Source organism: Ctenocephalides felis, unplaced genomic scaffold, assembly GCF_003426905.1.
Source record: "Ctenocephalides felis isolate EL2017-DRISC unplaced genomic scaffold, ASM342690v1 CF-g0.4_SCAFFOLD_03571, whole genome shotgun sequence".
Classification (NCBI taxonomy): domain Eukaryota; kingdom Metazoa; phylum Arthropoda; class Insecta; order Siphonaptera; family Pulicidae; genus Ctenocephalides; species Ctenocephalides felis.
Window position 1 is genome coordinate 1769703 of NW_020539725.1, and position 17715 is coordinate 1787417.

The window sequence follows — 17715 nt, forward strand, 5'->3', positions numbered from 1 at the left end:
AATTCTTGCACAAGGTTGAAAGTTATACTCATTTAAAACCTTAAAAAATTTAAATTAATGAAATAGCAATCAAAAAATGAAAAAAAAAATGGTTGTACAGGCGATCAAATGGTCAGACTACATAGATAAAGGATAAGGAGAATGCAAGAAAATAGTTATTGAAATCTAATTGAGAAAATTCAGTATTGTCATAAAAAGTTAATTCTTTAGAAAGTTTAACTAGGGAAGCATGAAATTTTTTGCTGTCTAAATTTCGGATGTTGAGTGGAAGTTTATTTATAAGCTGAATACCTAAACCGTCGATTGTATTGAAAGATCTGGCTAATTTATATGTGCGCGCCTTAATTAGTTTGTGTCTAGTGTTGTAGTTTGAGGAGGACGAAGCCATATCAAAAAGTTTCGAATTGTTTTTGATGAAAGTAATGTTACCAGCAGAAAAATGCATGGGACAGTTAGAATATTGTGTTTTTTAAATATGGGTCTGCAAGAAGCTTTACCGGGCAAGGAAAAAATTATTCGAATAGCTCTTTTCTGAAGCTTAAATATTTTAATTAGTTCGGATGAAAAACCCCAGAATTGAATGCCGTATGAAACGTGAGAATAAAAGTTGCTATAATAAACTGAAAGTAAGCAATTTAAACCAAGTTTGGGTTTTAGGGTGCGCAACATGAAACATGTTCTAGATAAAGTTGGTGATAGTGAGATAGAGATATGATCAGACCACTTTAAATTATTATTAATATGGATACCAAGAAACTTTGATACTTGCGAAAAATTATATGCTGAATTATTGATGGTTAAAGAAGTAATATTATTGGATAAACGATTTTTTGTACAAAAAGATATGATTTGGGTCTTATCATTATTGAGGACTAGATTATTTTCACAAAACCATTTCGTTATTTCTGACACAACCACGCTTAATTTATGTTGTAATTCATTAAGAGATTTGGCCTTGATGATAACGCTGGTATCATCCGCAAAAAGAATAAAATCACAAAGATTTGAACAATGAGGTAAATCATTAATATATATGAGAAATAAGAGAGGCCCTAAAATTGATCCTTGGGGCACGCCCAATGTATTTGTCAATTTATCCGAAAATATTTGCTCCTGATCGATATTTAAGTAAACGCTTTGTGTTCGATTAGACAGGTAAGATTCAAATAGTTTGAGCGAACGTCCGCGAATATCACAATTTTCTAATTTGTCAAGAAGTCTTTGATGAGAAATACTATCAAAAGCTTTGGACAGATCGCATAATATCGCAGTACAATATGTGGCTTCTTCGAAGGAGTCAATGATGTTATGAACTAGATTATAAATTGAGTGGGAAGTAGAATGGTTCTTTCGGAAACCATGCTGATTCTTGAACAAAATATTATATTTATTGAGAAAAGACGTTAATCTAGTATGCAAGATTTTTTCAATTATTTTATCTAGAGAGTTCAAGAGGGAAATGGGACGGTAATTATTTATATCATCTTTATTATTTTTCTTATGAAGTGGAAAAATCTTTGAATGCTTGAGGTGGGATGGAAATATTCTTTCATCGAAGCATTTATTTAAACATAACATAAATTTATCTATGAAAAAGGGATAGAATTCTTTAAGAATAAGACTAAGTATCTGATCCGGACCCGCTGAACTAGTAACTTTTATCGATAAAAAGGATAAAGAACGAATGTAGAATTATTTTGCGCGGATAAAGATTTAGTCGAACTAGTGGTGATCGAGTTGATTGCGCTTGTTAATTTAGACGCTTCGATGACAAAAAAATGATTAAATTTATTAGATATGACTACCTTATCAATAATTTTGTCGCCGTTAATTGTAAGACAATCAATCTGTGAAGATTTAGTTTTCGTGTTGATTTCCAAGTTAATTAAGTACCAAATTGTTTTCTGTTTGTTTGCTGAATTAAAAATCAAGTTTTCGTTGAATTTGATCTTTGCTAAATTGATTCGATCATTTAAAGTTGCCCTATATTTTGAAAAATAAATTATAAAACCCATGTTATCATTATGTACTGATAATCTCTCAAGGAATGCTAATCTCTTAAGTGAAATCCTCAACCCTTTAGTTAGCCAAGGAGTTGAAGTAATATTTTTTGGGCAAACGGTTTTCTTAATGAGAGGAAAAGCTTGATTGAAGTTGAATAAAAATGTAGAAATAAAATTGTCGAACATTGTATTTGAGTCTTTGGACTTGTTAAGCAAGGTCCATGATTCCTTTTCCAAAAGACATTTGAAAATCAACTTATTTGATTCATCAAAATAACGTTTGTGTAAGATAAAGGTAGATTTAGAAGTTGAAAAATTACAAAAATTTAATATTATGCCTCGATGGTCTGAAAGAGTGTTATTTATAACATGCGAATCAAAGTCTTTTAAATTTTTGAAGAAATTATCAATGCAAGAAGAAGATTGATGCGAAAAACGAGTAGGTTCATGTATAGTACGAGTTAAACCAAAAGACTGCATATTCAAATTGAATTCAATGGATTGTCTTCGATTGCTTATCAAAGTGTATATTAAAATCGCCGCAAACAATGATTTTGGAATATTTATCAAAAAGGTTATGAATCAATTCGTACTTCAGCGAGATGAACATATCAACATTCTGGTCAGGTGATCGATAAACGCATATAAGACACACGACGTCATTTGAGAGATTAATTTCAACAGCACAATATTCAAAAAGTTTTTCTACTTGAAGAGTATTAGTATAAACGGGTATAGAATGAATGAAATCACTTACAAAAATGCACACACCTCCGTGGCCATATTGAGTTCGACAGAAATGAGATGATAAATTATAACCTTTAATTTTAATTAATTCAATATCCGACTTATTTAACCAGTATTCAGCAAAACATAATATTTGGGGTTTATATATATATATATATATATATATATATATATATATATTTATTTATTTATAAAATATGATAAAATTCGTAAGTTTGAGTTAAAAATTTGCTTGTTACAGATGCAGATAGAAGAAATTAGTGATTCATCAACATTGTTAACTGACACATTATTATCAGAAACATTATCTGAGAAAAAAACTAAATTGACTGTGAGAAAACCAATCCTTGAACAAGTTGTCACAGTTGGAAAAGAAGAGTGTTTTTTCTCCATGGGCAGTGCTTTAAAGGTAGGAAATAATTGTTAATTACTGTTTCTTATATTAAGATTCTCAGGATCATCTATCCATTAAATTGTACATAATTTTTTATATAGTTTTATATATAAATATATGCATTATATATATATATATATATATATATATATATATATACACTAGATGACCCGGCAGACGTTGTCCTGCAGCCACATCCACATTTTTTTTAATACCCTATACTAATATTTACGGTTCAGTTAAAAATAATAATTATTGTTTTTCGAATTACTATTTACACCAAATATTGAGTGATGTTAAATGTAGAACTGCTTCAAATAAAATGATGATTTTCAATTCCCACAGTTAACACTTTAATTATCCCTTTAACAAATATTAAAATATGTTCAATAAAATTGTATATTAAAAACTATACACTGCAATTTATATTTTTTTTAATATCCTATACTAATATTTACCGTTCAGTTAAAAATAATAAATATTGTTTTTCGAATTACTATTTACACCATATGTTGAGTGATTTTAAATGTAGAACTGCTTCAAATAAAATGATGATTCTCTATTCCCATAGTTAACACTTCAATTATCCCTTTAACAAATATTAAAATATGTTCAATAAAATTGTATATTGAAAACTATACACTGCAATTTATATAACAAAATATTTCCAATAGCTCTATTTATTTTAATGACAAAGTTTATTCAATATTTTTAGTCATACCTGTAGATGTGGATGTATAAATGAATGATTTTTTTGTTTATTCACGACTAAAACATTGATTTAGTAAAAAGAGCCCTGGCATGAAGGATATGGGCCGGAGGCTGCAATATTCTGAGAAATGCAAAACGATATACCCGGCGCAAAGGCATCGTGCATTGAATCTGTTAAACCGTCAGAATATATTCTGACCATATATATATATACTAGATGACCCGACAGACGTTGTCCTGTACCCACATCTACGTTTTTTAATATTCTACGCTAATATTTACCGTTCAGTAAAAATAATAATTATTGTTTTTCGAATTACTATTTATACCAATATATGAGTGATGTTAAATGTATCACTGCTTCGAATAAAATGATGATTCTCAATTCCCATAGTTAACACTTTAACAAATATTAAAATATGTTCAATAAAATTGTATTCCAAAAATTATACACTGCAATTTATTTCTAATAGCTCAATTTATTTTGATGCCAAAGGTTATACAATATTTTTAATCATACCTGTAGATGTGGATGTATAAATTAATAATTTTTTGTTTATTCACGACTAAAACATTGATTTTCAAATTTATTGCACAAAAAATCATCGTCTGCCTTTGGTATTTATGGTCATAGCATAAAATACACGGGTTGAAAACTCAAGTCTTTTAAAGGGTATAACAAATTCAGAAAGAAATAATATATAGCATTCCGGTTTCAATAATGTTGTCTGTAATTTTTATAATTTCGTACTATGCTTTAACTGGCTTTTCGTAATTTTTATATCTAAATTATATTTTCCTGACTAATAATTCAATATACATTATTACTTAAGTTCATATTTGAAGTGAATTAATTTGTCAAATTCTGTTTACGTGTGCTCTATTCAACCTACGATCAACAAAATTATTGCAGTAAATGGAGAAGAAAAAAGAGTGTTTTTTTACTGTGCTCCAATTTGCTTGATATTTTGAAATAGGCTAATCTTAATCTTAAGTTTAGAAGTGAAATCAATCTGCACTCCGTCACCACCCTCCGCATTAATTGGATTATAACTCTTTTAATACTGATTTTATCAGAACTTGCAATATACTATTTTAAAGGTAATTAAATGAGCTACAACTTTCTCTATCATAAATTTACAACATTGTATGAGTCTTTACACGCAGAAGCACTCATTTTAAAGCTTATTTTGAGCACTATAAAACCCCATTTTTATATCTAGCCTAACATTGTTTCTAGAACACTTTATAAAACACCGATTTATTAACTTCCCGTAGGGTAAGTTATTGTAATGGGCCGAAAATCGGAATTGAAAATTTTTACATTTCTCGACGTTTTGAAGGTTTCTGAACGTTTTGGCATACTTCAGAAAAAATGGATGTGTGTGTGTATGTATGTATGGATACAAATTTTCGCCCACGTTTTCGGGCGTACGGATCAACCGATTTGAATGGTTTAAAAAACATTCGATTCCTATTGATTAGGAGATATGCTGATTAGTTTTTGGCAAAGGCAGGTCCAGCAGTTACGGAGATAAGGAGCAAAGAGTGCAGAAAATAGAAATCGAGTTTTTGAGAGAACGGAGCATCCGATTTGAATGATCTAAAAAACATTCAATTAGTAATGATTGGGAGAAGGGGTTATTAGTTTTTCGCAAAGGCAGGCCCAGCCATTTCGGAGATACAGAGCTAAATGTACAAAAAATGGCAGTTTTTGAGAGAACTAAGCGTCCGATTCAATTGATTCAAAGAACTTTCTGCTTGTCTTAACAAAATAATTGATTTTGGAAAAAAAAAATTTTGTCCCATTTTTTTTTTTTTTTTTTTAATTTTTTGTATATCGAAAATAATTCAGATTTTATTTTTAATTCTGACAATAGTTCTAATATACTTTAAACAAATAATTTCAACTCTGCAATTCAGTTGATATAATTCTTATAAATGTTAGACAATGTTACAATATTTATAATAATCTATTTGAAAACATTCAATATTCTTCGAACATTTCGTTACGGTACGGGAAGTTCCAGCACTTTACCTTAAGGCACGATGCCACCCACCCCACTAGTTAAAATTTCAATTGATATAATTTTGTTCATTACATTATTTTCGTTAAAAGGTATATTTTTAAAGATATTAGCAACAAACGGCGAAAAACGCAAAAACGGAAAGAATTTTCAGTAGCCAGTAACTTGAAAAATATTTGCTTTTTTGAAAAGCATTATTAAACATTTTTCTCTTTTAATTAGTTTTTTTATCGATATCTGACGTTATTTTGAAAAAAGTAAAATTATACCACTGAGAAGAAATGTCACTCTCCCGGGAAGTGGCAAAGGAGAGTAAGATGAACCTAATTCGAAAATTTCAAGCAAATTGGAGAACAGTAAAAATATTCAGACCCAAAACGCTCCATTGATTTGAGTAAATATTCCGTATCCAATGCCAAACATATGAATTTCTGACACAATGAAACTTCTAAATAATTTTTTGAATAAGCAAATTATTTTTGTATTGTGATTCAGTAAAATAACGCAAAACACGACTGCATTAGATAAAAAGAGTGCGCGTAAGGTTCACACGCGATTGAAGTAAAACTTATTTGCTACTGTACAAGATGGCATTCAAGTAAAAATAAATACATCAAATAACAATTTTGAATATATTTATTAGTAACTAGATGACCCAACAGACGTTGTCCTGTACCCATGCCTACAATTTTTTAATACAATATACTAATATTTACCATTTACCTAAAAATAATATATTTTTTTAAATTACTCTTTACGCCAATATGCATATACTTTTATAATATGAGCGATGTTAAATGTAGAACTGCTTTTAATAAAATGATGAGTCTCAATTCCCACACTATATTGGAAATTGAAGTCTTTTAAACGGTATAACATAACCATAACCATAGCATACTGGTACTTTATGCTGGATTAAATTAATTTAATTTTTTATTATTTAAGATATCCAAAATTGCATCTTAAACTTCTCGTAATCGATATCGTGAGGGCCGAATAGTATGTATTCATCTTCACTTTCCCATTTGTTGTTATAAAGTGAAATTTTTACGAATTTTAAAAAGATTGTAGAAAAATTAGTAAAAGATGCAAAGAAATTATAAATTGAAAAAAAAACTATATTGAAAATTTAATATCCGAATCTTGTGTTGGCGCCCTAAGGCGTGCGTTCGTATTTTTTGCATGGATCGCATTAAAGGTAGAACTGGCCCTGATTAATACTTAATTTCATATTTTAAGTGAATTATATTTGTCATATCCTGTTCATGTGTATCATTCAATCTGCCATACATATACTGTATTTTATATTATTTTAATTTCTGGCACATCTCAGCTGCTTTTTGGCAATAATAATGTAGACATTTCATTTTTCTTATTCATAATCATAAATTTATTAAACATATTCTAATATTGTCTAGGTTCATAAGTAAATTGAAATTTTTGGCAAATGATAGTTTTCACTTGTTTTCAATGCAAACAATGACATATCGTTGTTCACAATTTTTTCCATTTATTTCTACAATATTGCACATACATCCCAGTACTTTATAATCACATACATTAGAAAATTTCTTTAACAAACTTCAGAAAGATTTATCAAGATCCGAATAATCATTTAGAAGGAGTATACAGTGAGTGCTTGTAATTTAATATGATCTTTATATAATAGCAATATAGCTCAAATTAATTCTACATTTTAGTTAGAAAACGTTTGTACGAGAAAAGAAAAGGGCAGTTTTAAGAGTTTTCCCTGCAATTATTCGATTTTTTTCTCGCAAAGAACCATCCTTAGACTTTAACGAACATTTTAAAAAAAGAATTGGGCAAATTGGTTCAGGCGTTGTTGAGTTATGCGCTTACCAACAAATTTTGCTATTCATTTTTATATATAAGATATGGTAACACTCGTGATGCACACATTTATTAGTGTCAACCATTATACACATTTATATAATGATAAATTATAAATTATATATTTATAATTTTGTGTACTGCAAGGATCACACTTGGGATATTATTCAATATTTTTATTAATGACATAGGCACTGACTTCAATTCTGATTACCTTTTATACGCAGATGACCTCAAAATCTATAAAACTATAAATTGTGATGATGATAGATTATCGTTACAACAAGACATTGCGCAATTGAACAGCTGGTGTATAAGTAATAAGTAATGTATAAAGTTAAATGCTAAAAAATGCGCAGTAATGATACTATCTCGATCCCACAATTCAATTCAACAAGATTACTATTTAGAAAACCAAAAAATAAATTCAGTGACTTCCATAAAAGACCTTGGAGTTATTTTTCACACCAAAATAAACTTCCCACAGCATATTAACAAAATTTCTCTTCAAGCCCTAAGAACACTTAGCTTCATCATCAGGAGTGTTCGAGATTTCCACAGCATAGACACACTATACATTCTGTACTCCACACTCGTCAGGCCTATTCTAGAATATAACTCCATAGTTTGGACACCTCACACTGAATTATCAAGCAACAAACTTAATAGAGTTCAAAGGAAATTTGAAAAATACCTTAAACACTTTGCGAAATCGAAAAGAATTAGTGCACATGAAAGCGAAAATTTTTTACTGAAATGCGAGGACAATAACCTAACCAAACGACAGCAAATTACAGATCTTATTTTTTTTCATAAGACAGTAAATGGCTCAATTGATTCCCCTGAGATTCTAGAAGAAATTAATTTGATATGCCCGAGACAAGGATTAAGAACAAACCGTATTGTGCAGACTTCAAAAACGACGAAAAACTATATATTGAACAGTCCAATGAACAGAGTAGCAATGGTGGTCAATGAACAGTGCTCAAAACTAAACTTTTTTAATTCATCACATAATACATTTATCAACATTGTCAAAAGAAATAATACTTATTAGAATTTGTTAGCATTACTAGTGTGTTTGAGTCTACATATAAGTGCATGTGCGGACGTATGTATGTACGAGTGTATGTATAGGTGCCCGTATGTGTGTTTGTATGTGTTTGTAAAAATAGCATAGTTTAACAGTATTATGTTACATTACAATATAATTAACTGTATATAGCCGATTGGCGTATAATAAATAAATAAATAAATAAACTAGTGGGGTGGGTGGCATCGTGCCTTAAGGCAAATTGCTGGAACTTCCCGTACCGTAACGAAATATTCGAGGAATATTGAATGTTTTCAAATAGATTATTATAAATATTGTAACATTGTCTAACATTTATAAGAATTATATCAACTGAATTGCAGAGTTGAAATTATTTGTTTAAAGTATATTAGAACTATTAGTCAGAATTAAAAATAAAATCTGAATTATTTTCGATATACAAAAAATTAAAAAAAAAAAAAAAAAAATGGGACAAAATTTTTTTTTTCCAAAATCAATTATTTTGTTAAGACAAGCAGAAAGTTCTTTGAATCAATTGAATCGGACGCTTAGTTCTCTCAAAAACTGCCATTTTTTGTACATTTAGCTCTGTATCTCCGAAATGGCTGGGCCTGTCTTTGCGAAAAACTAATAACCCCTTCTCCCAATCATTACTAATTGAATGTTTTTTAGATCATTCAAATCGGATGCTCCGTTCTCTCAAAAACTCGATTTCTATTTTCTGCACTCTTTGCTCCTTATCTCCGTAACTGCTGGACCTGCCTTTGCCAAAAACTAATCAGCACATCTCCTAATCAATAGGAATCGAATGTTTTTTAAACCATTCAAATCGGTTGATCCGTACGCCCGAAAACGTGGGCGAAAATTTGTATCCATACATACACACACACACACACACACACATCCATTTTTTCTGAAGTATGCCAAAACGTTCAGAAACCTTCAAAACGTCGAGAAATGTAAAAATTTTCAATTCCGATTTTCGGCCCATTACAATAACTTATCCTACGGGAAGTTAATAAATAATAGCACTAAAAATATGTATAATATTTAAAAACAACTAGTGGGGCACATGGCAACGTGCCTTAAGGCAAATTGCTGGAACTTCCCGCACCAAAAATTATTTTTTTTTTAAGATTAATATTTTTGAAAAAAATTACTTTGAAAAAAATTGATTTTTGAGAAACTATAAATTTTTGAAAAAAAAAATATTTTTTTGGAAACAAGCCTTTTTGAAAAAAAAATGTTTTCTTTGTTCAGATCAGTTGTTCATCTTGTAAATACAAATAAAATATTTTTTGAATTATTAAAACCGGACACTCCGTTCTCTTAAAAACTGAGTTACTGTTTGTGCCACCTGCCTATGCCAAAAACTAATCAGCACGTCTCCTTATCAACAGCAATCGAATGTATTTTGAATAATTGAAATCGGTTGAACCGTGTTCCGTAAATCGTCGACGAAAATTTGTATGCGCACACAAACACACATACATACTGTGAACGCTCGGCGCAATGTTTATTACAAAAGTCAATTAAACTAGTGGGGTGTATGGCATCGTGCCTTAAGGCAAATTGCTGGAACTTCCAGTACCATAACTACCAGTTCGAGGAATATTGAATGTTTTCCAATAGATTATTGTAAATTTTGTAGCATTGTCTAATATTTATAAGAATTATATAAACTGAATTGCAAAGTTGAAATTATTTGTTTAAAGTATATTAGAACTTTAGTCAGAATTAAAAATAAAATCTGAAATATTTTCGATATACAAAAAAATTTTTTTGAAGAAAAAAATTTGAAACAAAAAATTTTTTTTCCAAATTTTTTTTGTTGAAACAAGCAGAAAGTTCTTTGAATCATTTAAATTGGACGCTTAGTTCTCTCAAAAACTGCCATTTTTTGCACATTCAGCTCTGTATCTTTGGAATGGCTGGGCCTGTCTTTGCCAAAAACTAATAACCACTTCTACAAATCATTACTAATTGAATGTTTTTTAGATCATTCAAATACTCGATTTCTATTTTCTGCACTCTTTGTTCTTTATCTCCGTAACTGCTGGACCTGCCTTTGCCAAAAACTAACCAGATCCCTATCAATACGAATCGAATGTTTTTTTAACCATTCAAATCGGTTGATCCGTTGATCCCGAGAATGTGGACACACATTCATTTTTTCTGAAGTATGCCAAAATGTTCAAAAACCTTCAAAACGTCCAGAAATGCAAAAATTTTCGATTTCGATTTTTGGACGATTACAATAACTTACCCTACGGGAAGTTAAAAATCACTACACACGGACACTTTACCACCCCGAAGCACCAGATATAATTTATTATTAGAATGGCTATATCAGACCTTTAAAAGTAGTATAGTATTATTTTTAAAATAGTATAGTATTTATTTGTTTGATGTTCACGGATCAAGTTTTTGGCACAGAATGAGGATGAATTTCTTAAAAACTATCTTAGTACCTAGAGTAGGGTAGGAAATTATTTTATTATGTCAGGTAGAGGGGATGGATTAATAAAATTTGTGAGGCTCGAACATGTCGCCACGTTTTGCAAAAAATTACATGATTTTTCAACATTGCTTCAAGTAGTTATGGTGTTATGGTAAAGTTACAATAAAAATGTGATTATAAAAATAATGACGAAAATAATGATTAAGATTAATTAGTTATATTAGTATGTAAAAATGATTGATTTTATTATCTCTTAAATTCTAATATTGATTAAAGTCTTGTGATTGTTTATGAATTCACTTAAGATTTTTTACTGTATTACATTACATATTACATAAAAAATTCGTTCGAGCATGTCAAACATCTGAATAACATTTCCATTCCCTATAATTATAAACTAATTAGCCTAGACGTTATATCCTTACTTACAAATGTCCCACTAGATTTAATACTAGATGCCATCACAATCAGATGGAGTGAAATCAGCCTTCACACCACATTATTCCTACATTGGTTTAGAGAAGTCATCAAATTCATTGTCTCTAACATCTATTTTGAATTTAACGGATCTTTTTATTACTAAATTTTAGGCACCCCAATTGGATCGCCCGCATCTTTCTCATTAGTAGAAATTTCCTTGCAACTAATAGAAAACAAAATATTCAAAAATTATAATAAACAAATCTTTTATTTCCGCTATGTAGACGATATTATTACTTGTATTCCGGATGAAGACATTAGCATCGTTACAGATAATTTTAACAATTTTAATAAAAAACTACAGTTTACTGTGGAATTAGAGACAATGAATTTGATCAGCTTTCTAGACATCAGACTAATACGTACAAATGACCACCGACTAAATACTAACTGGTACCAGAAACCAACTAGCTCCGGACGATACATAAATTACTACTCATACCACCCTCTTAAAATGAAAATAGCAACAATAATAAATTTAACAGACCACGCCATACTACTATCTGATAAAAATTTCTGGGACACCAACATTGACCTGGTAATAAGCACACTAAAAAATAACTCTTACCCTACAAACATAATTAACTCAGTCATAAATAGCAGACGCAAGTACATTTTCAACAAACAAAACGACCTCACCGACCATAAAAACCGTTTAGACTTGGAGTCATATACTGGTGTCATTTGCCTACCGTACGTTAAAGATTTATATGTTTCGCGGAAAAAACTGTTTCAACAATGTGTCATTTTGTTGGTATGTAATTGCAAATAATACAAACCTTAGTTCAATTTTTATACAAATTAAATCTAAGTTTAATTTTGACCGCCGGTATATCAGATTAATTGCTCTAATTGCGAACTTTTTTATATCCGAAAAACTAGCCAAAACCTGAGTAAACGTCTTCATCAACATAAAAATAACTCAAAAATTCCTAAACAATATAAAACGATGTTAACTGATCATATTAAATTAAATCATAATACAGATTTTTTCAACCCTAAAATTTTACATTTTGAAGAGAACGTAATCAACAGAAGATTCGCTGAGGGTTTGTTTTTACAATTACGTAACGACAAAGTCATAAACAAACGTTTTGACAATACGGCCCTGAACGAGACTAACACGTGGTTCCTTAATAGCGTTTCGAAATTTGTTTAAAAATATCAAGATTCCATCGCTTTTTAAATTTCGCGTAAAATTTGAACACATGCTAAAAACTCAAACTCCGAACAGTAAATACATAGTTTTGACAACTTGTTAAGTTATCATGTTTATTAGTGTGTTTTACCATCTGTGATATTAAAAAATATATATTTTATCAATGTGCACATACTCATACCAAATATTAATAATAATTTCATATGTTATATTAGGATACAAAATTGTAAGTGTTTTATTATTATTATTATTAACTTCCCGAAGGAGAAGTTTGTTTTCATCAAAAAATCCGATTCGCTAATTTTATGTTTTCATAAAAAAATCCGATTCGCTAATTTTATGTTTTCTCGACGTTTCAAGCCATTCTGAATCGAATGAGACCAAATTTGGAAAAAAAGTATGTGTGTGTGTATGTGTGTGTGTGCGTGCATGTGAACAGATTTTTTGCCGTAAATCGACGTTTTCTCGAAAACGGCTGGACCGATTTCAAAAATTTAAAAGCCATTCGATGTATCTCGATTGTTGTCCGACGATCGGCTGAGACGTTTCTTTATAAATAGCAGAAAAGTGAAAAATTTTTCGTCCACGTTTTAGCCCGCAATTCTGAATCGATTTTGAAAATTCAAAAACCGTTCGAAAGATATTGGTTGGGAATCGTGCTGATTAGTTTTTGGTGAAGATCGGCCGAGCCGTTTTTTTGTAATTAACTCTTGAAAAAAAATTTAGGCCGATTTTTATGGAACTTTTTTTAGCGATATATATCATGGTCTTATAGGAATACTGCAATATTACGGCCTTACGACAAGTAGTTGAATTTTAAAAATTCATCAAAGTTTGAGAAAATGAGTAGTTTTTCTGACGTTAGCTAAAATGAAAATTAGACGATTTACTTGGTATAACGATACAGTATTTGATCTTAATGAACATACTAAACCATTAAAGTCCTACGGAAACTGGTTCAATTATAAAAATTATTAATTTGTGAAAATTTGCTTTAAGAGAATACTCCGAGTTAACGTATTCGTTCGTTCCTTTTTAAATTATGTGTAATAAATCCACTCGAAATACTTTTAATCACTTATAAATTAATCTATTTCTTATTGATTAAGTCGATTATTTACACATATCGGGAAGTTCATGTAACTTGCGTCAAGGCTAAATACCAATACCAACTAGTTATTGTTGTTTTTCTATGAAATTTCTTTCATATTATTTATTTAGTTTTAATTTTTATAGTTAAATTGATTACCACTGAATGAAGGCTAAGATGCTGAAACGTATGGATTTTAAATAAATAATTTTTTAAAAAACTCTCATACTATTTTTATTGATGTAACGCCCGACTTTTTAACTCAAATTAAACATATATATATATATATATATATATATATATATATATATATATATGATTCTGAATTTGATGTTGACATATGTATTAACAAAGTCTAATAATCGGGCATAACATCAATAAAAAACATGAATTTTTTTCAAAAATTTATTTTAAATCCATACGTTTCGGCTATAATCCTAGCCTTCATTCAGTGGAAACTAAAAATAAAATTAAAAACTAAAACAATTGAATTGGAGTGAAAAGAAAAAAATAAAATAGTAATTAGTACTTACAATTAGTTGATCTTATTGTTAAATTGGAAAATTTTAATAATCCATGGTATTAGGATATGGTAATGCACAATTACACAATAATTGTGTAATTTCAAGTTAATGTTTATAATACATAGTGTAGTGCATTACCATATCCTAATACCATGGATTATTAAAATTTTCCAATTTAACAATAAGATCAACTAATTGTAAGTACTCATTACTATTTTATTTTTTTCTTTTCACTCCAATTCAATTGTTTTAGTTTTTAATTTTATTTTTAGTTTCCACTGAATGAAGGCTAGGATTATAGCCGAAACGTATGGATTTAAAATAAATTTTTGAAAAAAATTCATGTTTTTTATTGATGTTATGCCCGATTATTAGACTTTGTTATATATATATATATATATATATATATATATATATACATATATACATATATCTTATATATAAAATTCTCCCGTAACTATGTATGAATGATTAATCCTCCTAAACTGTAATTCGGATTTTCATGAATCTTCCTGAAGTTTGTTCGGGAAATTTTCTAGAATTTTTAGATTCATAGAAATATAGTTAGATTGTAGAAATAAATGGAAAAAATTACAAAAAACCGCTTATCATTGTTTGCCCTTGAAAATATTTAACGCATGGTTTGACATTAAAACAAATGAAGACTGTCATTTGCCAAACATTTGCATTCACTTATAGGCTATTCCAACGTGGGCGAAAATTTGTATCCATACATACACACACACACACACACACATCCATTTTTTCTGAAGTATGCCAAAACGTTCAGAAACCTTCAAAACGTCGAGAAATGTAAAAATTTTCAATTCCGATTTTCGGCCCATTACAATAACTTATCCTACGGGAAGTTAATAAATAATAGCACTAAAAATATGTATAATATTTAAAAACAACTAGTGGGGCACATGGCAACGTGCCTTAAGGCAAATTGCTGGAACTTCCCGCACCAAAAATTATTTTTTTTTCAAGATTAATATTTTTGAAAAAAATTACTTTGAAAAAAATTGATTTTTGAGAAACTATAAATTTTTGAAAAAAAAAATATTTTTTTGGAAACAAGCCTTTTTGAAAAAAAAATGTTTTCTTTGTTCAGATCAGTTGTTCATCTTGTAAATACAAATAAAATATTTTTTGAATTATTAAAACCGGACACTCCGTTCTCTTAAAAACTGAGTTACTGTTTGTGCCACCTGCCTATGCCAAAAACTAATCAGCACGTCTCCTTATCAACAGCAATCGAATGTATTTTGAATAATTGAAATCGGTTGAACCGTGTTCCGTAAATCGTCGACGAAAATTTGTATGCGCACACAAACACACATACATACTGTGAACGCTCGGCGCAATGTTTATTACAAAAGTCAATTAAACTAGTGGGGTGTATGGCATCGTGCCTTAAGGCAAATTGCTGGAACTTCCAGTACCATAACGAAATGTTCGAGGAATATTGAATGTTTTCCAATAGATTATTATAAATTTTGTAGCATTGTCTAATATTTATAAGAATTATATAAACTGAATTGCAAAGTTGAAATTATTTGTTTAAAGTATATTAGAACTTTAGTCAGAATTAAAAATAAAATCTGAAATATTTTCGATATACAAAAAAAAATTTTTGAAAAAAAAAATTTGAAACAAAAAATTTTTTTTCTAAATTTTTTTTGTTGAAACAAGCAGAAAGTTCTTTGAATCATTTAAATTGGACGCTTAGTTCTCTCAAAAACTGCCATTTTTTGCACATTCAGCTCTGTATCTTTGGAATGGCTGGGCCTGTCTTTGCCAAAAACTAATAACCACTTCTACAAATCATTACTAATTGAATGTTTTTTAGATCATTCAAATACTCGATTTCTATTTTCTGCACTCTTTGTTCTTTATCTCCGTAACTGCTGGACCTGCCTTTGCCAAAAACTAACCAGATCCCTATCAATACGAATCGAATGTTTTTTTAACCATTCAAATCGGTTGATCCGTTGATCCCAAATATGTGGACACACATTCATTTTTTCTGAAGTATGCCAAAATGTTCAAAAACCTTCAAAACGTCCAGAAAAGCAAAAATTTTCGATTTCGATTTTTGGACGATTACAATAACTTACCCTACGGGAAGGTACACACGGACACTTTACCACCCCGAAGCACCAGATATAATTTATTATTAGAATGGCTATATCAGACCTTTAAAAATAGTATAGTATTATTTTTAAAATAGTATAGTATTTATTTGTTTGATGTTCACGGTTCAAGTTTTTCGCACAGAATGAGGATGAATTTCTTAAAAACTATCTTAGTACCTAGAGTAGGGTAGGAAATTATTTTATTATGTCAGGTAGAGGGAGATGGATTAATAAAATTTGTGAGGCTCGAACATGTCGCCACGTTTTGCAAAAAATTACATGATTTTTCAACATTGCTTCAAGTAGTTATGGTGTTATGGTAAAGTTACAATAAAAATGTGATTATAAAAATAATGACGAAAATAATGATTAAGATTAATTAGTTATATTAGTATGTAAAAATGATTGATTTTATTATCTCTTAAATTTTAGTATTGATTAAAGTCTTGTGATTGTTTATGAATTCACTTAAGATTTTTTACTGTATTACATTACATATTACATAAAAATTCGTTCGAGCATGTCAAACATCTGAATAACATTTCCATTCCCTATAATTATAAACTAATTAGCCTAGACGTTATATCCTTACTTACAAATGTCCCACTAGACTTAATACTAGATGCCATCACAATCAGATGGAGTGAAATCAGCCTTCACACCACATTATTCCTACATTGGTTTAGAGAAGTCATCAAATTCATTGTCTCTAACATCTATTTTGAATTTAACGGATCTTTTTATTACTAAATTTTAGGCACCCCAATTGGATCGCCCGCATCTTTCTCATTAGTAGAAATTTCCTTGCAACTAATAGAAAACAAAATATTCAAAAATTATAATAAACAAATCTTTTATTTCCGCTATGTAGACGATATTATTACTTGTATTCCGGATGAAGACATTAGCATCGTTACTGATAATTTTAACAATTTTAATAAAAAACTACAGTTTACTGTGGAATTAGAGACAATGAATTTGATCAGCTTTCTAGACATCAGACTAATACGTACAAATGACCACCGACTAATTACTAACTGGTACCAGAAACCAACTAGCTCCGGACGATACATAAA

At 29.6% G+C, this 17715-nt stretch overlaps 1 protein-coding gene across 1 annotated transcript in view; it reads left to right on the forward strand.

Annotated features, from left to right (window-relative positions):
* The window catches only part of LOC113384853 (claspin-like), an 80354-nt gene that overhangs the window by 54608 nt on the left and 8031 nt on the right, over positions 1-17715 (forward strand). Inside the window, exon 13 of the mRNA XM_026622620.1 lies at positions 2992-3159. Within this exon, the coding sequence (XP_026478405.1) occupies positions 2992-3159 (168 nt within the window). The remainder of the gene's footprint in view (positions 1-2991; positions 3160-17715) is intronic.